The sequence below is a fragment of the Penicillium mononematosum genome (assembly GCF_028829835.1).
Source record: "Penicillium mononematosum strain IBT 11891 chromosome Unknown utg000003l:1.0-8172316.0:1.0-8177699.0, whole genome shotgun sequence".
In the NCBI taxonomy this organism is placed as follows: domain Eukaryota; kingdom Fungi; phylum Ascomycota; class Eurotiomycetes; order Eurotiales; family Aspergillaceae; genus Penicillium; species Penicillium mononematosum.
In genome coordinates this window covers 1,371,698-1,393,608 of record NW_026643273.1, presented here as the reverse complement: position 1 = coordinate 1,393,608, position 21,911 = coordinate 1,371,698, and the positions used below count along the sequence as shown (strand labels likewise).

General features: G+C 49.1%; 8 protein-coding genes across 8 annotated transcripts; 6 read left to right on the top strand and 2 right to left on the bottom strand.

Moving 5' to 3' along the window:
• Positions 1-328: 328 nt before the first annotated feature.
• N7519_005449 (uncharacterized protein) lies at positions 329-1,363 on the top strand (the record flags this gene model as incomplete). Its single annotated transcript, XM_057292225.1, has 3 exons — positions 329-358; positions 532-997; positions 1,053-1,363. 3 exons carry the CDS (start codon positions 329-331, stop codon positions 1,361-1,363), a joined length of 807 nt encoding a protein of 268 aa, XP_057147036.1.
• Positions 1,364-1,884: 521 nt separating this feature from the next.
• On the top strand, positions 1,885-3,284 carry N7519_005448 (2,3-butanediol dehydrogenase; the record flags this gene model as incomplete). The annotated part of the gene is made up of 5 exons (XM_057292224.1): positions 1,885-2,086; positions 2,137-2,385; positions 2,466-2,522; positions 2,591-3,070; positions 3,157-3,284. The coding sequence occupies 5 exons, from the start codon at positions 1,885-1,887 to the stop codon at positions 3,282-3,284; spliced, it is 1,116 nt and encodes a 371-aa protein (XP_057147035.1).
• Positions 3,285-4,586: 1,302 nt separating this feature from the next.
• On the top strand, positions 4,587-5,722 carry N7519_005447 (glycosyltransferase family protein; the record flags this gene model as incomplete). The annotated part of the gene is made up of 2 exons (XM_057292223.1): positions 4,587-5,219; positions 5,300-5,722. 2 exons carry the CDS (start codon positions 4,587-4,589, stop codon positions 5,720-5,722), a joined length of 1,056 nt encoding a protein of 351 aa, XP_057147034.1.
• A 440-nt stretch (positions 5,723-6,162) lies between these two features.
• N7519_005446 (ANP1/MMN9/VAN1 family protein) lies at positions 6,163-7,797 on the top strand (the record flags this gene model as incomplete). Its single annotated transcript, XM_057292222.1, has 4 exons — positions 6,163-6,236; positions 6,359-7,041; positions 7,099-7,418; positions 7,468-7,797. The coding sequence occupies 4 exons, from the start codon at positions 6,163-6,165 to the stop codon at positions 7,795-7,797; spliced, it is 1,407 nt and encodes a 468-aa protein (XP_057147033.1).
• An 833-nt stretch (positions 7,798-8,630) lies between these two features.
• Positions 8,631-10,066, top strand: N7519_005445 (putative sister chromatid cohesion protein Dcc1; the record flags this gene model as incomplete). The annotated part of the gene is made up of 4 exons (XM_057292221.1): positions 8,631-8,749; positions 8,868-9,619; positions 9,692-9,858; positions 9,914-10,066. 4 exons carry the CDS (start codon positions 8,631-8,633, stop codon positions 10,064-10,066), a joined length of 1,191 nt encoding a protein of 396 aa, XP_057147032.1.
• Positions 10,067-10,264: 198 nt separating this feature from the next.
• On the bottom strand, positions 10,265-11,761 carry N7519_005444 (uncharacterized protein; the record flags this gene model as incomplete). The annotated part of the gene is made up of 3 exons (XM_057292220.1): positions 10,265-10,647; positions 10,752-11,403; positions 11,750-11,761. The coding sequence occupies 3 exons, from the start codon at positions 11,759-11,761 to the stop codon at positions 10,265-10,267; spliced, it is 1,047 nt and encodes a 348-aa protein (XP_057147031.1).
• A 1,913-nt stretch (positions 11,762-13,674) lies between these two features.
• Positions 13,675-14,550, bottom strand: N7519_005443 (putative mitotic spindle checkpoint protein (Mad2B); the record flags this gene model as incomplete). Its single annotated transcript, XM_057292219.1, has 1 exon — positions 13,675-14,550. The coding sequence occupies one exon, from the start codon at positions 14,548-14,550 to the stop codon at positions 13,675-13,677; it is 876 nt and encodes a 291-aa protein (XP_057147030.1).
• Positions 14,551-17,985: 3,435 nt separating this feature from the next.
• N7519_005442 (uncharacterized protein) lies at positions 17,986-21,216 on the top strand (the record flags this gene model as incomplete). The annotated part of the gene is made up of 3 exons (XM_057292218.1): positions 17,986-18,801; positions 18,861-19,390; positions 19,446-21,216. 3 exons carry the CDS (start codon positions 17,986-17,988, stop codon positions 21,214-21,216), a joined length of 3,117 nt encoding a protein of 1,038 aa, XP_057147029.1.
• Between the last annotated feature and the right edge of the window lie 695 nt (positions 21,217-21,911).

The window sequence follows — 21,911 nt, the reverse complement described above, 5'->3', positions numbered from 1 at the left end:
CGGCTTCTGATAGTCCAATCTTGTAATGGTCACTGTATCTCAATGGCATCTGTTCAACAGTAAATTAGAGGCTCTTCTTGACAGTCCATAGAGTGCCATCGTGTCTTCTGATTTTATGCATAATCCCACCTGCGCAATCCAAAAGGGGCTTAGATATGTAAATGCAACCCTCATCAGCCTTCCAAGGTTGGAAGTGTATGCACTGGCAAGGGCTTATCCTAAACTACATTAGCGTATTTCAATCATGGTCTGTGATTGGTCAATTGAATGACGCTAAAATGAGTCATAATGAGTCGTCGGGAACATCCGATAACCAACCAATCACATAATGCTTACTGTGGGCCCATGTGGTGCTGCGGTTCATCCCTTGGTCTCCCGATCCTTTTATATGGCCTGGCCTTGTCTTCCATTTTCTTCCTCAGGACACGACTCCGGTAGAGTCGACCCTTATTCCCAGTTACCCTAGGGTACCTCTTCATCACCTTCATATTGAGCGTCACGGGTCTGCAAAGGCCCGTCTAAGAAATCCAGCGATGCCGGCCTGCGGATGTTCAAGCGCCGCGGCAGCGATCCAGACCTCCACCTACTGGTTCCAACCCGCCCAGCACCGGCACGCAGGAACGCCATCAAGGGCCTGCTGAATATTCGCCATGGGCGAGTCTTCATCCGTACAGTGATAATGACCTCTTCTCCTCGCTGGCGCCGCCGTTGGAAGGCTTTCCCTCGGCTGTGCCAGTCTGTCAATCCTTCGATACCCTCACGCACGAGTCGGCACTCTGGGCAGAACCCGATCTGTCCTTTGCTGATACCGACTGGAATTTCATATCTGTGAACCATTCGACGCCATACCCTCCCGACTATGACGGTGGCGATGTCCCCGTCATGGACCTCGGGTATGGGTCTGTTTCTGCTTTCAATTCTCTTTCGGATTCCGGCTCAATCGAGCACCAAAACTATGTTTCTGCCTCTCTTGCTCCTAGCTCCGCCAATTCACTAGGTATGATCATACTCTCCGATCAGGTCAATGGAGTCTATTTTCTAACGTTTAAAAGATGGCCACTCGCATCCTTCCCCTATCTCTCCATTCCCTGCTCCCGTCTCTACTTCTCTCTCCAGTCCCTCTACCTCTCAGGGCGATGACACTCTAAGCCGTGTTGATTCGTCAAGGGTAGAAAAGCGGAAACTCAACACCCTCGCGGCGCGGAGGTGTCGGCAGAGACGTGTGGATCGAATGAAGGAACTTGAAGCCGAATTGGAGAAGGTTCGGAAGGAAAGAGATGATTGGAGACTTCGATGTTCGAAGCTCGAAGGTGAAACGGATGCTTTGAAGGGTCTTCTCACTCGCAAGAGCCAGGATACATAGTTGTGTACTCGAAAATTGGAGCTGGTCTCTGAAGCAACGAATTCAATTGGTTTTGGACCCGTCTCTACACATCGTTATCCTTGTTCCTTTGTTTGAAAGAGTCTGCTATAAGAATTATTCGTATTTTTGGGTGCAAAGATGCCCACCATCAGACATGTCCCTTTACATCGGGCACCCCCGCAGAGAAGCCCTCGCCCTAGGTCATGTGCATCGACGTCGGTTGTACATATCCAAATATGTAGGTAGGGATGTTTGCGTTTGATTTCTTCCCCGGGTGGCTCAGGTGAACGACGCCCCGTGACTATCTTTGCGGGGTCTCGTCAAAGAGGTGTTCTCTCTAGTCTAAGACATGCCCAACAGATTGTATCACTCACATATATTGAACTGGGACCTTTCTTTGCTATTCGTGTAACATTCCAGACTCGGAACTTTTCAAAAAATTACACCTCGCTTTACTCCCATTAGCAGACTCTTCGGTCCGTTCTATAACACTCCAACAGATTACCAGCTGACCAACCATCATGAGAGCTGTACGCTTCCATGGAAGAGGCGATATCCGCGTTGACGAGGTCGAAGAGCCAATCTGTGGTAATGGCCAGGTCAAGGCAAGCTTACCATTGCTGCTTATAACGTTACCTCCGAGGTTGAGTCTTGAGTCTCTAACAAAGAACCTTGGTCTTAACAGATTCGACCTGCCTTTGTCGGATTATGTGGCAGTGGTAAGTAACATGCTCGAAACACACCGTTAGCTAGCCATCTCTAATCCAACCCAGATATCCATGAGTATCTTGCCGGCCCAATGATCGTGCCTGTCACCCCACATCCATTAACCGACGAGAAGCTGCCGACCACTCTGGGCCACGAGTTCAGTGGTACAGTTGAAGAGATCGGGTCAGGCGTTACAGGGTTCAAGGTCGGAGATCGGGTTGTAGTCAAGCCCAACCTCTTCGACGGCACATGTTCGAACTGTTCAATAGGCATATTCAATTGCTGCGAGAAAGTTGCATTCATCGGGTTCAGCAGTAAGCCATACTCAGGCCTGCGGCCAAGTCCCGATATTGACGGCCACAAGGTCAGGCAGGTGGTCTATCGGATCACATAGTCGTGGACAGCGGACATGCTATTCCGCTACCGGAGTCCATTCCACTCGATATCGGTGGTAAGAATAGCGTTTTTCGTTTCAAGTTGTGTTCGGCCTGTTTCAGCTCTGACGGCTTGGTGATACAGCTCTGGTGGAACCTCTCGCCGTCGCATGGCACGCCGTAAGCCGCAGTCCTTTGCAGACAAATGACACTGTACTTGTGGTTGGGGCTGGACCAATCGGGTTGGCTATTATCCAGGTACTGAAAGTCAAAGGTATCACCTCGATTATCGCGGTGGAGGTCTCTGAGCGACGACGTGAATTTGCCCTGGCCCTGGGCGCCACCGAGGTCCTTAATCCCATTGATGTGGATGCGGTTACGCAGATACGTGCCTTGACAGGGAACGCGGGTGCAGATGTTGTATTCGAGTGTTCCGGAGCTCAGGCTGGGCTTGATACTGCGGTCGCTTGTCTTCGGGTACATGGGACGGTGGTGGTCGTTTCCTTGTGGGAACATAGGCCAACTATCGATACTTTTGCAGTTGTGTTCCAGGAGAAGAATGTCATAGGGGCTGCTCTTTATGATGATGGGGACTTTGAGGCTGTGATTGATGAAATTGCTTCCGGTATGCTCTGCTACTACTCAATTTGCTGTCTTTATTTCCTAATTAGGTAGGTGCCCCTCTGCTGACCTCTTACTTCTCTGATATAGGTGGTATTCAGCCTCGCCCGATGATCACGAGTAAGATCCGAATGGAGGATGTGGATGAGAGAGGGTTCAAAGCTCTCATCGAGGAAAGAGATAAGCATGTAAAGATCCTGGTTGACATTTCTGCATGAAGCACGCGGTTAGCATACGGGCCTATCTCTGCGGTGGTAGCTAGGTATAATTAGCAATACACTCAATATTTAACCCATGACCAACAAGATCCAACATATAAACCCAGTCTTGATTAGCAGTATGCTCCCTACATGTAACTAGGTATATATTTTTTTAATGTAACCCTAAGAACCAGCTAATCCAGTCCAATTCTATATACCAATATAGGGCATAGCTGTTGTAATTCAATATTACGAGCTATCACAAGAATAGTGGCGATTCAGTGATCTATCTGTGTTAGCTCCGGTCGGGTGGCGCCATTTATTTATTTATTTATTTTTGGGAATTGATTTTGCCTGAAACTCCTATTGTTTCGGTTTTGGTTTTTCTTTTCTTTTTCTTTTGTTTCACGAAACGTCGATGCAGCCTTGGACTATGTCTGGTAAAAATGAATGATTTATTATATACATTCTTATGGTTACTTTGCAGCCAGTAATACGAACGTGGGGTGATCTCAGCGCTGCCCTTGGCTGACTGTGTTAGGGCCTCCCAAGGTTGGAAAGGCATGGCAGTGAAAGGAATGGCAGTGGGGAAAGAGAGTGTTTTTACTCGACGCCCCCCAACTACCCGGAAAATGTCCCGGATATCGACTATGCAGTACTCCGGACGGAGTACTAGACTCTATTCGAGACATCGCCCAGATATTTTAGTTGGGAACTATCTATGATTGACCGGGAACGAGATTCAAGAGCGGCACAAGTCCCCACGGCGAACTAACCTGCTTCAGTATGAAGTATCGATGTCTTTTTGTTCTAATTTTACGGCATTTCCCGCAAGGGTTCTCCGTAAAGAAAATTTAGTCGCCGTGCCACGCATCAGGCAGGACATATGGAAGATCGTAAGGTTGGCCATTCGTTATTCGACACTAAGGCAGCACATAGTGTTCGCATCTGATTGATCGAATATCGTCAATTATTTCTGGGAAAACACGCCTCAGCCGTGACCTGAGACATGACACCGCTAATGTCTGATATAATTCATTGGCCTATTCTACTGCATATGGATCCATACAGATGGGGTTGGAGGATTTTTAGATCCCACCTTTTAGGTATAACACCTTTCACTTGGGCTACGCTTTGACGATTCCTTTTCAGTGATAATTCCCTTTGTCACGAAATATTCCATTGTCTTCAATCATCCCTATAATTGGAATCGAATACCTAGTACCACAAGTGTCCTTTTGACCACTATTTTTTTTTCACTACTGTGGAACCCCTACGTTTATACCCTAGGAGATTCTTGCCTAACAGAAATCCGGCGTCATGGGTACACCACTTACAGAAACAGTCATTATCACTGGTGGAAATGGGTTGTTGGGCTCAGAGATCGCTATTGAGATCGCGAAGAAGGAACCTTTCGTTCATTTATTATTGACGGCACGGGATATAAGGACCGACGATGTCCGCGAACTGATGGGGAAGATCCGCTTGATCGGCCCCAGATCGATCGAGGTTCTCGCTCTTGATCTCACCGATCTGAAATCCGTGTCATCTTTCGCCAAAGCCACCGTCGATCGTGTTCGCTTCAGAGATATTCCGCCTGTGACCAGTCTGATTCACTCTGCTGTCGCTACGTCCTACGCTGTTGATGACCTCACATCAGATGGCTATGACCCGGTGTATCAGACAAACTGTTTATCTCCCTTTTTATTGACCATTGGATTGCTGGAGGCTTTCCGGGCTGGAGATGGTACACCAAAAGGTGGAGCGAAGGTGATCAATATCGGCTGTTCTGCGACATCTTCCGGAAGATTGGACTACTTCGACCGCGACCATGGAAGAAACGGAAGACAACCGGGAACTGCGCTGAGTGCAAAGGAAGGGAATATTCGTTTCGGGAGTAGCAAGTTAATGGGGAGTGTCGCATTGTATGCATTGAGGCGGAGTTTGATCTGGGTAAGTTGCCATTTTGATCGGGCTTATCTCCCGATTTGCAGTGCAGACTCCTACAGTTCACTAATAGGACCTAATTATAGACCGGAAATATATCGCTTGACATCTTCACCCTGGATCCAGGAGGTATCACTGGCCAGAGCAATCTGCGGACCGGGGCGCCCATGTCGGTCAGAGTCGCACACCAGACTCGGTCCGGGCTTCGGCCATTCCTGCGCATGGTATCCCGAAGCTCCATGAATAAGGCTAGTGTTCCAGCCAAAGCGATAGCCAGAGTTGCATTCCACAGTGACACAGTGGGGAAGGGGCAAAAGGAACGCTACTATATTCTCGATAGCGACTACGAGGCCGCATCCGTCTTGCCAAGCTTGCGCGATGGGGAAAAAGTGAACCAACTATTAATTCAGATGATGCAAATGATTGAAGTGGAAACAAAGGAGATGGATTCTCCTGCTCCTCTTCAACCTCAATTGGACATGATGTCGCCTCCTACGCTTTCACTATGAGGGGACAAATTTATCTATACATTTTAGCATTGGGGGAATACTTTTGTAAAATTAGCGAAGCCAATTGTCAAAATCAGAAAATCAGAGCATTTAATCTGTTATCTACTTCAATTATGCCTAAATCATATTATCAAGTACCTATGCCTAGGTAGTTTTATCTACAGGGGATGGTGATTGCAAGCGGAAGACCGGATTTGGTGAAGACCACAACAGTGTGAGACATTGGATCACATCACCAAGTCTTCCAAGGTTCTTTTGCTTCTTTTGATTTTGCTTCTGCCTTTTTTTGTTATTTCAATTCTTCCATAAGACCTTAATTCCTTCCCTTCGAGCCTTCTACGTCTGGCCTTCTTAAAACCGGGTCACTAGGGGTCTCCGGCCGCTACATCAGTTCTTGGCCCCCGACATAAGCGCCTCGACGGCTTGTGACAGCGCCCGTGATGAACCGGCACGTCCTCGAAAAGGGCCACTCCGCCTATCCTAGGGGCTCTGCATTTTCAAATTCACCGAACAGGTAAGCTGACCACCTAGTCTGAGCTAAGCAGCTCGCTTCTCATTGTCCGAGTTCGGAGCCCTGTCGTCATGCCAGATCACGAAGCTTGAAATCGAGACTGACTAGTATGCATCCGTCCCCAGGTTCCAGCCTCGCTCGCAGCCTGCACTTCGGAGACGCCGACAGCTCTTCCAGCGCCTCTTCCTCCTTGGCGGAGTGTCACTAGTGTTATTCCTCTTGATCTTCCCATCCTGGCGCGCCGCCGTCCTTCCCTCCATCTCGCTCGGCCTTCTCTCCTACCCCGGAGATCTACACCTACAGACGGTTCGGTACTATGATTTATCTGAAGTCCAAGGAACGGAGAAGGGCTGGGAACGCGGAGAGCGTGTCCTGATGTGCACCCCGCTCCGTGATGCCTCGTCGCACCTCCCGATGTTTTTCTCGCACCTTCGAAACCTCACATACCCGCACCACCTAATTGATCTGGCGTTCCTGGTATCGGATTCTCAGGATGACACCCTAGGCATGCTGTCGCGCATGTTGGAGGATATACAGAATGACGCGGACCCGAAAATGCCCTATGGGGAGATCTCCGTGATCAAGAAGGATTTCGGGCAGAAAGTCCAACAGGACGTGGAAAGTCGACACGGATTCGAGGCGCAGGCCAGCCGACGCAAGCTGATGGCCCAGGCGAGGAATTGGTTACTGAGCGCAACGCTTCGCCCAACACACAGCTGGGTCTACTGGAGAGATGCAGACGTGGAGACTGCTCCGTTCACAATCATTGAGGATCTAATGCGGCACAACAAGGATGTTACAGTCCCGAGTGAGTGGTGACTATTGCTTGGGCGTCGGGACCTATACTAACTGGCGTCATCTGTAGATGTTTGGCGACCGCTTCCAGATTGGCTTGGTGGAGAGCAGCCTTACGATCTGAACTCCTGGCAAGAATCCGAGACCGCATTGGCGCTCGCGGATAGCTTGGACGAGGACGCCGTCATCGTGGAAGGATACGCCGAGTACGCTACATGGAGACCTCACCTTGCATACCTCCGCGATCCCTACGGCGACCCAGACATGGAGATGGAGCTGGACGGAATCGGAGGTGTCAGTATCCTGGCCAAGGCCCGCGTATTCCGTGCTGGTGTACACTTCCCAGCCTTCAGTTTCGAGAAGCATGCCGAGACGGAAGGGTTTGGCAAGGTAAGACAGTAATCAACGAGGCGGTATTACAATTGCTAATGTTTTCTAGATGGCTAAACGGATGAAGTTCTCGGTGATTGGACTGCCACACTATACTATCTGGCATTTATACGAACCCAGTGTCGATGATCTCCGGCATATGGAAGAAATGGAGGTGGAGCGACTGGCTCGCGAAAAAGAAGAACAAGACCGAGCCGAGCAAAAAGAAAACACCCAGTCCAAGTCCCTAGGTGATGATCAGAATGTGGACGGGGAAGAAGTACAAGGCTCTGCCGAAGGCCCGGCTGGCCAGCCCATGAAAGATGCCTTGGGTTCTACTCAGGGACACTTGAAAGCCCAAGCTGAGAGAGTCGACCAAGCCGAGAAAGCCAAATCATGATCCTCGACTGGCTTCCCCTCGCCCCATCTTCCCTATAAACGGGCCGATTCTTTGATCCAGCCGGCTGGATTACGCATTGCATTCTCACATGCGACTTGAATGTCTCATTTCCCTGTCTGGGAAAACCATTTGTCTGTTTACATTAGGGCGTATTTATGCCCATGCTCTGCGAGTGTAGGAGCTTTGCTTTTCATTCTTGTTCTGTTCTTGCATATGTTTTTTTATATCTTTTGGGGACATTTCTCTTTTTCACGGCGTCACAACGAAACATAATGGTTGGCGTGTCATGGAGCAATAATTTGGCCATTCAAAAAACATTGAAGTTTTGATTTCAATGTATTCTCTGCAAGAAATAGGAATAGGCGACCTCTTACGTGGCCTCGGTCCTTCGCGATGTAGTTCTAATATCTATGTGGCTTAAAGTGATATAACGGAGGTTATATTTAGAATTGTTCTCCCAGGTCCTTTTAGATGTCTTCTCAGATGTCTTTATATCTTTTCTTCGCATGTTTCATCCTCTTATTGGTGTTGTAGCTAGAAGTACAAGCTGTATTAGCCGCAAAATGTAGAATATGTGTGGTGAAAAAAGTGCAGCATATGCAGAACATGCAGACGATGTAATATATGGCTTTCAAATTGGCCTTTTAATGTCACTGCAACATAAAAGGCCCTCCAATCCCCCGTGGCTAATATGTACACATTCGGATGAAGCCGAACACCTCTTAGGCGGTGGTCCGTGTGTCTCCACTTCGCGTCAACGCGTCCGAACGTGGATGCTTCATTTCCCCGATTCTGATTTTGCTACTTGCATATTATACACATTGGAACCTGCAATGTCTACTCAACACTCGCACAGTATTCTTTTCACACACACCCGCCCCCAGGAAGGGTTCCGGTTACTGGAACTTACTCCAGAGCTGGAAGAACTATTAACATCGAAAGATGCACCTGTGTAAGTTGACGCAATGAAGAGGGGTGCAAGCAAACTGGAAGCAACTCGCGCACTGCTATGCCCAAAATGGACTCCTCCCATCCTAAGTTGGCAGCCCTCGACTAACGACCCCCACCAGCCTCGAACTCAAATCGCCCTCTACAGCCCTCGCACAAGCAGTAGTCGACCCCACCGCCCACGACTACGTCAACCTATGCACACCAACACAAACCTACCGCATCCGCCAAGTGCAATCATCAAACTCCCTGCACGTCCTCCGCCCAAGCCGCGGCGAGATCTCCCAAGCAGACATCAAAGTCGTTGAAGAAGAAGCCGGCGAAAGCGGCGCATTGAACCTCCCAGATGAAGCCGTAACGGCCATAGCGAAGTGTTCATCGACGCTGGAACTGCACATCCCTCCGGGAGGGTTCTCCGCCATTCCGTTCTTGGAGAAGAGTCTGCGGCTGTATGATCGGCGCAGTGACGATGACGGGGACATAGCGATGGGCGGTTCTGCTGACTCCGCGGGGCCGCTGGGGTCCAAGGAGATGCGTACCGCCAGAGAGAATGTGTGTCAGGATATCCCTGTGTCAACCACGCAGTGCGAGCAGGGCTGGATGGAGCTTTGTGCGTTTGTGGATGGGGCTGAGGGGGTGGCATGTTGGAGGCCCTCCGCGCGGTCCCGGTTGGCTGTTTGGAAGCGGTTAGTCGAGGGTGCTGTTTTACAAGGTATTGATCTTGAGAAGCAGTTTCTCGTTGGGGACTTGTGGAAGTCTGTTCTGGATGATGATGAGGAGATGGAGCCGCCGTTCCCACGTGCGTTGCTGGAGGCTGTTGTGAGGCGCATCTGTATCGCGGATGAGCGGCCGCCTTTGGCGGATGATATTAAATGTGAGTTGAAAATGGACGATGGGATGTGGTTGCAGGTATCGGGCTTGCTAATGATTTCGTACTGTTTTCTAGGGGCGAGCTTTGATAAGGTTGAATGTACACAATGGGTTGGGGAGACATACTTGGCTGCCACTGCCCCGGCTACATCGTCTGCTATTGGAAGAAGTGAATTTCTGCGCGCGTGGAAGGACTGTCTGCCTGAGACATGGAGAGGAGAGGCAACGCTGTCAAAATTACCGGTAACTTGACCTTTCCCCGCATGAGCTACGGCGCAGTAGCTGATTTTGACGACAGAATGGCTGCTACAACAGTCCTGACCCTACCACTATCTGCTTTGTTGAACTCTCGCAACGACAGCTAACCAACAAAACCGCCTCTGCACCAGCCACAGCCGCGAAGGCTAAGAATACCAGAAATTGGCATGAACTGCTCAAAGGCCGCCGTTGATTGAAAATGAAAGAAAGAAAAAGCTAACGCAATTGCTGCGTAAAATGCAATGGCATCTAATCTATGATGCGCGCGTATCTAGAAGCATCACGATCATATCTGCCGCCCAAACTCGCCTCAATCCCGCGCTTCCAGAAAAGGGAAGAATCACGAGCAAAAAGAAACAAACCTCGAAATGATGCTCTAACGAATGAATGATTAGCACCAAGTGTACTTCTCGTTCAACCACCACTCCACATCCTTGCCCAATCCTTGCTCCTCGCCAGTCCACCGTAAACTGGCGATGCTCTCCTTTTCGCGGTGCACGAGCTCAGCCTTCGGGTCCACCAAAGCCACGGCCTTCTGCAAAAGAGGAGTAGGGTTCCAGAATTCAACCTTGCTCATGTTCCATTCGTGCGCCTCTTGTTGTGCTCGTCGGAGGATAGCAGCCATAGCCTGGACAGTGGCCTGCTCCTCCGCCGGAGACGCGGGGTCATCGTACACCCACCGAAGAATATAGAGGACATTATCCTCGGGTGTTTCGCCGAAGTTCCGGTTCCAAGCGCAGTACACGCGAGCCTGGTCATCACCAGCGCCCTTGACTACAGGCGGGGAGCGTTCGGAAAACAAGTTTCGGCATAGAACTCCTCTCGAGCCCAATGCCAGACAAAGTGGTCAAAGTTAGGCAAAATGGCAATCTTAGCACCGCTTGCCTTCTGCGACGCCAGACGCATCTGCTCGCGCAGCTTGGCAAGTACAGTCTCACTGCACAAACACTTGTGAACATCCTCAGCAAATAGATCCCTCGTAACAGCGTTCTCCAGCGCACCCGTAGCAGCCGGTAAAGACATATGGGAAGACGAGAACGGCCGCCACCCAAATTGAGCATAGAACTTCTTCCCGATATCTGAGAAAAGCACCGTAAACAGCGACTTCCGCCGTGGCTCTTTCTCCATTTCCCACGTCTCGAGTTTAATGCTCAGCTCTTCCAGCATCCGCTTTGCGTACCCTTTCCCGCGGAAAGCAGGCCGGCAGTAGACACTGCCCACGCCGTACGTAGAAACTTTCTCCACCTGCCCGTTGTGCGCGAGCAGCGCTGTCTTTCTATACGACTCGCATGAGCTGAGGATTGTGCGCTTGTCCTCGGGCTCGTTGCGGTCCACTAGGATCCAGCAGGTTAGGCCATCGCGTGTCAGCCGTTGTTGGAGAAGATGGTTCTCGCGCTCTATATATGTTTCCACATCTAGGGGCCCTTTCCAGGCGACGCTGTTCAACTTGATTGAGGCAATGCGCTCTGAGGCTGTGGCTGGGACCAGGATCAGATCTGGGGATTCCCCTGGGGGGGAGGGTGGGGATCTCTGCGGCAATCATGTCGAGTTGAGCAGAGTTGAAGTATATGAGTTGTTGACGTTGGGAATGTGGTAGAGAAGAGGACGGGAAACCAAGGGCAGGTGCGGAGATATAAGAAAGAGAAATCCGGGGTTAAAGTCCAAAGTTAAAGATGTTCCGAAGACAAAAAAAGATCAAAACTAAGCCGTGGACCGACGGGGCCCCGATGCCATAATATACTGATCATTTCTAACTTTCTATTCCCATGATAACCGGTCACACGAACATAGTACCTAGGTATGTCCGATCTAAATCACTACAATTGGACCAACCACAACCAATCCATGCCTCCTATCCCCCCCCCCCTCACCTTACATTCCGCATCATGATCCGGGCCGGATCCGCCTGCCTTCTACGTACAAAGTCAAAATAAAGAGGCACATCGTGTTTCTCTTTGTCACTGGCCCGAAGCAAAGCGATGGCAAGCGATGTTGCATTGCGTTAGTCCTTATAGGCCCTTGACGTAAGAGCCGGTCTTTTGCCTCTCGCGGAGGGTTTTGGCGGGTCATGTGAGCCTTGGCGATTATGTCATTGTATTTATTTATTAACGGGGACGTGTACGGACCTATGTTGATCTTCATTTTATTTTATATTGAAAGTTCTGACGTTCTATATATATATATATACGGAATGAAGCTTTTATCACTCAGTGGCGGGGTACTCGACCTCACGCGACCATTTTTATACATGCCACTTTCCTTTAGTAGACGGCTGGACTACTTACATACCAGTAGACTTATGTACTACCATTTTCCCGGACCAAGCAGTCTTTTAGGTTTACCAACATTCGAATTTGGACTTTATAGAAGGACTCGATCTTGAATTTATTCACCAATATAGAGATTACCTCCCAACCATCACACCACCCCTGGCTACCTAGGTATCCATCAAACAATCAACACCACTGGTTGTTCACGTATCACAACTTGACTTGGTACGGGAATTATAGACAGGCAGTTCAAAGCCCTGTTGAATGGCGTGGGTAGCGTATGTTAGCTCGTATAGGGCTGGTTGAATTTCCATGTGTACTCCGTACTTGTGTCCTTTCTAATAACCCCACTAGTTCTCGTGGCATTAATATCGGTTTAATCTACTCTCACACCCTCGAGCATGCATGCATGCATGCATGCACTTTTATTTGGAAAGTGTCTCTCCTAATAGATGATTTAGATAGTTGCAGTCAAATGTATTTGCCAGATTCCTCTTGTTAGAATGTTTGCTCTCTCACCTTTAGACAGTAGCTCGCTCTCGCTTGGCTTTCACCATACGAGAAGATACCGGTCTTTCGGTGATAGACAAAGCACAAGAGCATAGCAGGTCGCTAGAGTTTCCTTTTCAACAGCATCCATTAACCTAAACTGGATATCCTGCTAGCACGCTTACATACCTAAGTAGTCACACCCGAAGGCTTAGGCGGCCTATTTTCATCAGCCAGGTCCAGGACGTTTAGCAGAAGAGCACCGAACATAGACAGAGGATGTGAAACGTAAATCAAATGACACAGAAAACCCAAAATCAGATAAAACTTCGTGACACAACAGACATTATGGCATTATGGACCTTCATTTCGAACGGAATCATTTTCACTGGGCTCATCAGCGTAAGAGCAGACACGGAAAAACGCAAAAACGTAACAAGACGACATTGGGAACTAGTTGCTAGTATTGAATTGGCTAGAAAAGATGATCATGTAGTTGATTTCAACAAAAGAGACGAATGAAATACAACGGGAAAATGGGAGATGGTATGAAAAAAAAAGGCCGGACCGCAGCAATAAAGATCAGCGAGGAGAGAGAACCCAAGGGATCAAGCAAGATGCAAAATGAGGTGAACGAAAAGCTATAAAAAAAAAAGCCCAGTGGCAAAAAAGAAAAGAAGGATGGAGAAGGAGCGTCATGAAGGTGAGAATGAGAAGAAGAGCATGGGGAGAAGAATGAGCACTTGGGAATGAAGTACCAAAAAGGAAAGATATGAACCTGATCTATGTAAGTAAATGCCATGTGAGTCCCAAAAGTCGTCCGCTCCCCGTTTTATGTATTTGCGCCACTTGCGGACGGCAATTCCAGAATTTCCTTCGTCCATCATGTATGTTCGATCATTGGTCACGCTAAATCAAGAATGAGACAGAATTTGGGTGTGGACAGGGGGGGTAAAAAAAAAGATAGGAAAGATGAAAAGAGATAAAAACAAAGAACATGATTTCCCCCCAAGGCCTGAAATAGGATCGGAAAAGTTCGAGGTCATGGTGGCTGCTCTGAGTCCACCGGTTCGTTAAATTTCTGTCGTGCCTCTTCTACCCACAACTCCAACCGAAGCTCGCCGGCTTCAACACGTCGTACGGGTACTGTTTTGGCACGGCCATTCGAGACCTTGGGGGGCGCTTGCTGGGGCTCGCCGTTCCGCAGCTTAGAGACGGAAAATGGAGCAGTGCATGATCGTAGGTGCACCTTGCCCGGTTCCGCCACAATCCAGGTTTGTTCTTCCTTGGTAGTCCCCGCCGGTGGTAAAGCATCTTCCCGCACTTCAATGCAGACAGTGAAACTGAACTCGTCATCGCGTGGAAGTGGAGTCAATCGGGCACAGGCTGAGGCGAGTCTCGCTAGACATGCTCGGAATTGTGCCTCGAGATCGACGGAGGTTGGTGCGGGCCCCCGGTCTGAGACAGGGGCACCTGGATTAGATGAATCTTCATTTCTGTCTTCAAATGTGGTATTCACCTCTCCCGCAGGCGCACGCGGGAAGCCCGACAGATCAAAGGCATATCGTTCGAGGGGCTGATTTGTGCGAAGAGATGAAATGATGATACTGACTGCGGTGATTGTGCCTTTGAGAATCTCCGTTCCGACTGCGATTGAAGCATCGTTGATGTAGTCACAGACTTTTGGGTGACGGGATTGTCGGACAGGATAATTGTATGCCCGCACGGGAAGGAAAGTTGCGCGCGGATAGACGGAGCGCAGAAATAGGATTTGATGGACGGAGACGGTGAGGAAATTGGTGAAGGAGGCCGCTAGCGCTGACTGATTTGTGGGCAGCGATTTGGTAGCAGGGACCGGGGCGGAGAAAGTGGTCATGGTGGTGGTAGTGGTACTACTGCTCTCACTGGCAATCGGCATTGCCGTCAAACGATTCGGTATCGTTTCCGCGGTGAGGGTGGTCTTGACGAAGTCTCGAAGAATCTGAATGATGTTCCACCCTAAAGCTAATCATCGCTCTACCTTTCTAAGCCATCGGTCAACGTCACGTCCAATAAATTTTCCAGGTGTTGTTTATGTTTTGGAATCGGTCAAAGTTTTTTGGGTCCCCCGATACTCCGGCCAGCGAGGCGGCGGGTCACGATGATCCGCAGGATAAGATGGCTGATGAGATCAGGGTGAGTAGAGCGACAAAATATAGTCACTCGATGCGGCATGGAAGCGAGGTCTATGAGGGGCAAAGATGGTTGGGTATATAGGGCGTGGAGGAGGGGGTTGTTTGTGTCAAGGAAATCCGAAACGTACGCTTGGGTGGACAAAACGACAAGTAGAAGCAAGCCTCAGAGCATGAGGGATAGAAAGACCATATAATTCCCGAGTGACGATCCCAAGTGCAAGAGAGTGATCACTTTTTTTTTTTAGATTTAAGAACCCTTGGGGGAGGGGAATTCGAGGAGGGGCGTTAAAGCGAAGGAAAGGAGGGGAAGTTTTGAGAGACGGTAACCCTCGAGGGAATGTTTTTTTAGGAAAAAGAGGGCTGGGCCCAAGTTGGAAAATAATGAGGAAAGAAAAGAGGTTATAGAGATGGATCGATGGGATGTACCTCACTCTCTCTCATCGAGGGGAAAAGCAGAAGAAAGGCGGACAAGGCGGACGTAAGTTGGTTGGAAGGGTCACGGTTTATGTCACGTGCAACATGGGTTTGCAGAATCCCATTTCTTCGATTTACTTCGTTTCTTTGATGTTATTTGTTTTTTCATATATTACAATTTCTATCTGGAACTTTTTGATATTTTTCTGGTCAAAATCTTGTGTAGTAGCTAGGTAGTTTAGCATGGCAGGGGTGAGTAGTAAAATCGAGGGAAAAAGCAGAAACAGAAAAAGAAAAAGAAAAATACAGTGTACAGTATACGGTTTCCAGTATTATGCCATATCTGTATGGAGAAAAGAAGGGCACACAGTTTTTCGCCTCTCTTTTTATTCCCCACTGTGCACTGGTGGATGGGTACTCTATGAGAGGGACGATCATCGGTGGGAAAAAAAAAGGGCAGGGAAAATACATAGTGTATCTAAAATATATAAAAACCGTCTACCATGGAATCAGAGTGAAGACCCAACGGGATATAGCCGAGCTGAATTCAAATGTTTGGTTATATGTGTTCCGGTACTTTACCTACCAAGCTTTGAAGATTACAGGGGATTTTTTATATGAACCACATTACATATATAACATATAACATTACCTGGATAGGTATATAGAGTACCTAGGTAGATTAGACAATGTATGTTACATGTTTACGGTGCTTACACCTTTTACATGTCTACATATGTAATTTGTATGGTATACATCAATGTACATAGTAGGAAACTACCGGAGGTATCAATGAGGTACCGGGTACACTGTACTGCATCATACGCCTATCCACTCTCTCCAGTAAAGATGCAGTACGCACCATCTGGCTTACCCGATGATCTTCCTACACTGACGGCAGTGGCGGTCATAAGACCAGGGTGCACTTTCCCGAGATCATTTTTGCTTTCTACTTGGAAAGCCAGGTAGGTTCAAACGTATCCTTCATGTACTGGATTATCAATCTTTTCCATCTGTTTCTACAATGTCCATGATTGTACTCCGTAGCTCTTTACCCTTTATGGAGCTTGAGGAGGGGTATATGTGCATAAGTACGGTATACTAGACTCTCTAGGGCTACACTATATAATAGTTACTATTGGTATACCCCTCTTAACATACTACATTTTATCTATTCTGAATCCTAGTCTCACGAATATTATTTTCCATATTATTTTCCATAATATTTTCCTATTAGTAGTGTGACCGTGTAACTTCCAAATCATAGTTTCCACAAAATGACACCGAGTCGGCTCAGTGGAACTCTCATCTTTTCCGAAGGACCACCCAATAAGATCGACTAAAAAGATCAGAACCTGGATCTTAAAAGCTCGAGCCAGTTCAACCGGACCATGCAGTCAGCTGCATATGGTGCAGGTCCTGAAATGGTAAACGGCAAACCGCTACTCTGTATTGGATCCTTGATGGGCTATGTCCACTGTCTGACCTCGGCGGAGGTCTGATCTCCGGAGGTTCCTGGCATTAAACTAGTTCGGGGGATCGTGTGACCTATCTTGAGATGCCATTGGAGAGGACATTGAGCTTGTCATCGGGATTAAAGCGTTAAACGGATACCCGGTGCTCTTTCGCTGTCCCCTACAATATATATACTCTGTACTTTCTAAAACTCGGCCAAAAGTACATATGTAAGGAACAAAAAAACCTAAAATGTGGCGTTGGAGGACCCGTATCAATAATTTCTGCTTTTCCCACACCGTCCATTCTATTTGACTTTGATCCTTGACATACCTTTCTGCGTGGGTGCTAGCGCAGATCGGGAGTGATCTCCCGTTTCCAAGACGAATCGGCCGTGTCTAATTTTGAGGCTAAACATTTGCTCGGATTTATTTTTAGTCGGCAATGGAGGTGTCCACTGTGAATGAGCCCACGTACCTGTGTAAGTACATACTTCGTGCGAGGATTTAGAGATCTAAGAAACAACCTTGGAATTGTACATATATTTATCGAACTACAAAGGAAGTTGAGTTTATCCCCGTAGCGTAGGCACGCTTGATGTACACCTTGACCTCCTAGGACTCGAAGTATTTTCATATTATGTGCGCTGGTATGTATGGATGAAGAAATATAATGATCTACAGCAAGAATAGTCGGTCATATATGCGGCCTCCTTGACGACGAATTTTAATAACCTGACTCCAAGATGACCTCGGGATACTAGGGATGTTATATCAATGTAGATAACACCCATACGTCTTCTATTTTGGATATCCTCTGTTTAGATATCTATTTTTCAAAGGTCTTCTTCCCTTCTCAGTGTCATTGTTTAGAAGGTAATGACTAGCAATAAGTGTTAGGGAATACTATTCAGGGACTTTGTACATAGGTTTTCCGATCTACAATGTACGAAGGCAGTAAAACGTACTGTATAACCAGGGACCCAAGGACAAGGCGAGTCATATAATCATACCCTTAGATGATCAACACACACGAGTAATTGGAACCAAATCATAAATACAACATAAAAAGAAGAAGCTTGCCCAGGTGGGATACGATGAAGTTTGCGGCGATATACAATTGTACGCCCGACCGCCTTCGAACTGCCCCTCCTCCGCGTCTCTCTTATCTGTCGGCGCGTAAAACAGTGGATTCTCAATACTTCGTGACTGAGATCCATTGGCTTCGAGGCTTTTCTTCTTCTCTCTTTCATCTCTTGGTGATCTACCCTCCGAACCACAAGTAGCCTCACTGATTACAATTCGCTCGCCATGGAGCAAGAACTCCTGTCGCTCCTGGCAGACACCCAGTCGCCAAAGGCCGATACTAGAAGAGCCGCAGAGTCACAGCTGGGAAACCTTTATGTCCATGATTCCTTCGCAATTTCACTCACAGCAATCGCCTCCCATGAATCAGTTCCGGTCAACCTACGCCAGTCTGCCCTCTCAGTCTTGCGGACCTTCATTGCCGCCGCCTGGTCCCCGATTCTCGACGAATTTAAAGGACAAATCCTCATCAACGATGCAAACAAAGCCAACGTCCGCCAGGCGCTATTGATACTCGCGACAAACGATACCCCCGAGCGCAAGGTGAAGAACTCTGCAAGTTTCGCTGTCAGCAAGATTGCCAGTGCCGACTTCCCGGACGACTGGCCCGAGCTGCTCCCTTCATTGCTCCGTATAATCAACGACTCCGCCAGCACCGATGGCCAGATGCACGGTGCGCTGAAGGTTCTCTTGGATCTTGTCGATACAGGGTTCAGTGAGGAACAGTTTTTCAATGTCGCCCGCGATCTTGTTTCGTCCCTTTTCGCTGTGGCTACCGCCGAGTCCAGACGGCCAATGCTGCGCGCTCTGGCTGTCGCGGTCTTCCGTTCCTGTTTTGATACCCTGGAAATGGTCTTGGAACAACACAAGACGGCCATTCAGCAGTTCATGGATGAAGTGCTTAGTGGATGGTCGCCGTTCTTCGACACAGCTTTAAAGGCACCCTTGCCGCAGCCACCTAGCGAGGAAGAAGAGCACAAACAAGGGGAGATTGCCTCGCAGTGGAGAGGAATTGTTGGATTAAAGTTGCAAATTGTCAAGGTATGTGGTCCTTCATCTTGGTTTTGCCGGGCTTTTGCTGACATGATTTTTGGTCGTAGACTCTTATGAAAATCCGCATGGTGTTCCCTTCTCTTTTGACCGCACAAAGCCCGCTTTTCTTTTCAACAGTCTGGGCAGAACTCACCAACGCATTACCAATCTACCAGAACTTCTACATTGAGGAAGAGAGGCAGGGTCGTTTGGAGGATGCGGACGGACTTCCCCACTCACTTGATTTCCTCGTTTTGGAGGAGCTCGATATTATCCAGGCTCTCTTGAAGGCACCTCCGGTAAAGGCAGAGCTGCAGCAACAACTCCAAAATGCTGGTGCGACTGCCAGCACGTCTAGCTGGCTTCCAGAAATTATGAAGCTCGCTAGTTCCTATGCACAGATTACAACCGAGGAGGAGGCTCTATGGGAGATCGACGTGAACCTTTTCCTCTCGGAGGAGACTTCTGTCACGGCCAACTACACTCCTCGAACTTGCAGCGGAGATCTAGCCGTCAAGGCTGGTGAATGGCTGAAGGGTACAGCTGCCGAGGGTCTCCTGGGTTACATGAACACCATATTTGCTGACTCGTCTGTTTCGTGAGTATCGTTCTATATCTTGGCTGTGGAATTACACTGACCACGACGCAAATAGATGGAAGCCACGGGAAGCCTCTCTGTACATTCTCAACTGCTTGCTTCGAGACTTTGGCGAAGTGGACCAAGAGATCTCATCTGAGCTGGCATCCCACTTCACCCAGTTCGTGCAATATGCGACCCAGCAAGAACAGGAGCTCTTGCGCGCTCGGGGTTACCTTGTGGCTGGTGCCTTGTCTAAGGTTGCCGGCGAGTCATTCCAACAGACCACATCATCTTATTTGGAGGCTACTTTGAAGGCGATCGCTGAAGACCCTGCCGAGGTGGTCCAAGTGGCCTGCATTCGGGTGCTACAAGATCTGATGCCCGCCTTGCCAACGGGTTTGGCCCGCCCATTCCAGCCTGCAGTGATTGCGGCCATTTCAGAATTCATCTCTGCACACGACCTTCGTGAACAAACTGACTCTGATGATCTCAAGGTTACACTGGCGGAAACCCTCCGAGACACTATTATGGCCGATACTAGTGTGGTTCTATCATCTACTGCCATTGACGTGTTGTTCAACATTGCTAGTAGTGGAGCCGAAAACTTCCAGTTGACCATGACTGTCACAGAAGCATTTGAAGATATTGTGGACCGCATTACGGACAATGGTCCTGATTCTTACATGAGTCTATGTGAGAAGGTGCTCCCCTCATTGATGGGCGCGATTGATGTGGGCAACCTGACTGAAGAGAATGCTTTGACAAACTTCGCAGCCGATCTTCTTCGTGCTCTGGCCGAGCGGAGTCCCGAGCCGATGCCCGCTGGTTTCGTGGAGACGGTGATGCCCAAGTTGAACCGCCTGCTGCTGGGCTCTGATGAGGCCGAATTGATCCGCCCCGCCACGGAGGCCGTGCGACACATGCTCTCTCACGACTTTGCGCAGTTCGTTGTCTGGCGTGATCCTCAATCTGGAAAGGAAGCACTTGAAGTCGTTTTGGTCATCATTGACCGCCTGCTGGGCCCGGCCGTGGATGACAACGCAGCCACAGAGGTCGGTCAGCTAGCGGCAGAGTTGGTTGAACGGGCCGGCTCCGAGCGCCTCGGTCCCTACCTACCCCAGCTGCTGCAAGCCGTGGCGCAGCGACTGGCGACAGCACAGCAAGCGCAATTCATCCAAAGTCTCATACTCGTATTCGCACGACTCACTCTCATCAGCGCACGCGAGGTAGTCGACTTCCTGGCCCAAGTCAATCTGGGCGGCCAGAGCGGACTCGCTGTGGTCCTGAGCAAGTGGCTTGAGAACTCCGTCAACTTCGCCGGCTATGACGAGATCAAACAGAACATCTTCGCCCTGGCACGACTATACGAGCTCGCCGACCCACGTGTGGCCGAGGTGCCTGTCAAAGGTGACCTCATTATCCAGGACACCGGCCGAATCAAGACCCGCTCGCAGGCGCGCCAGAACCCAGACCAATTCACGACCGTGCCCGCACCCCTGAAGATCGTCAAGGTTCTGGTCGAAGAGCTGGGTGCAGCTTCTGGCAACAAGGAGATCGATGCCGCCACTGCGGCAGCCCTGGATGATGCTGACAGCGACGACGGCGATGACGACTGGGAGGATATCCCCAGCCAGGTCCTGGACCTCGGTATTGGAGCCACGAAACAGGGGCTGATGAACTTCGGCGAGGGCGGCTCCGAGAGTGTCTTCGGAGTGCGTCGCCGAGACGATGAAACGCAGGGCTTCCTCGTAGATTTCTTCCGACAGGCCTCCACACAACCTGGTTTCCAAGAATTGTATGCGGCACTGACTCCGGATGAGCAAGCTAAGCTGCAAGGTCTGTGAGTGGAGCTGGGTGAAATCTTATTCGAGGCTGTTGTTACGAGTACGCCCAGGTTATTAATGGTTTGATGCATGGATGCCAATAAAACATACAAGAACTTACGTCTGTCGCTTGTACAGAGTGAACACACTTTTTTCTTTTCCTTTCTTTTTTCCTTTCTCGCTACCTGTTTAGTACCGTACGTAGAATGAGCATCCTTGTACCTAGTAGGGGATCCTGGCAGCTTCTGGCCTGGACCGAATTGGGGCTGTCCACGGATGCGACTTTTTTGTTTGCACCTCCCTGTACGGAGTACTCCGGACTCCGTACGCCATGTGTGCATCTGCAACCTTATGTTTCTTTGTTGGATTAACTTTACGCTAGAGGCCAAGCTAGCCATTTGAAGCCTTACGGCTCTGACAAGAGATAATTATCGGTAATTGGGAGTGGTATAAGTACATACTTATATAGTGACTCGGTCTCCAATATTTTATGTGATCTACAACATGGCTCAAAACAATCTTAGAAGTACCTAATTCCGCACACATAGAAAGGTGAAGCAACGAGTCAAGTCAGGACACCCCTGTTTCTGCAGACGCCCCCCATTCCTTCCAGTCGGAACCCCTCAGGGCTTACCCGCCCCATGTGGGGATGTACCAAACAGTCGGGTCCAAGGACCAGGGATAATCCTTGCTTGGAGTTTTGCCTTTTTTTTCCT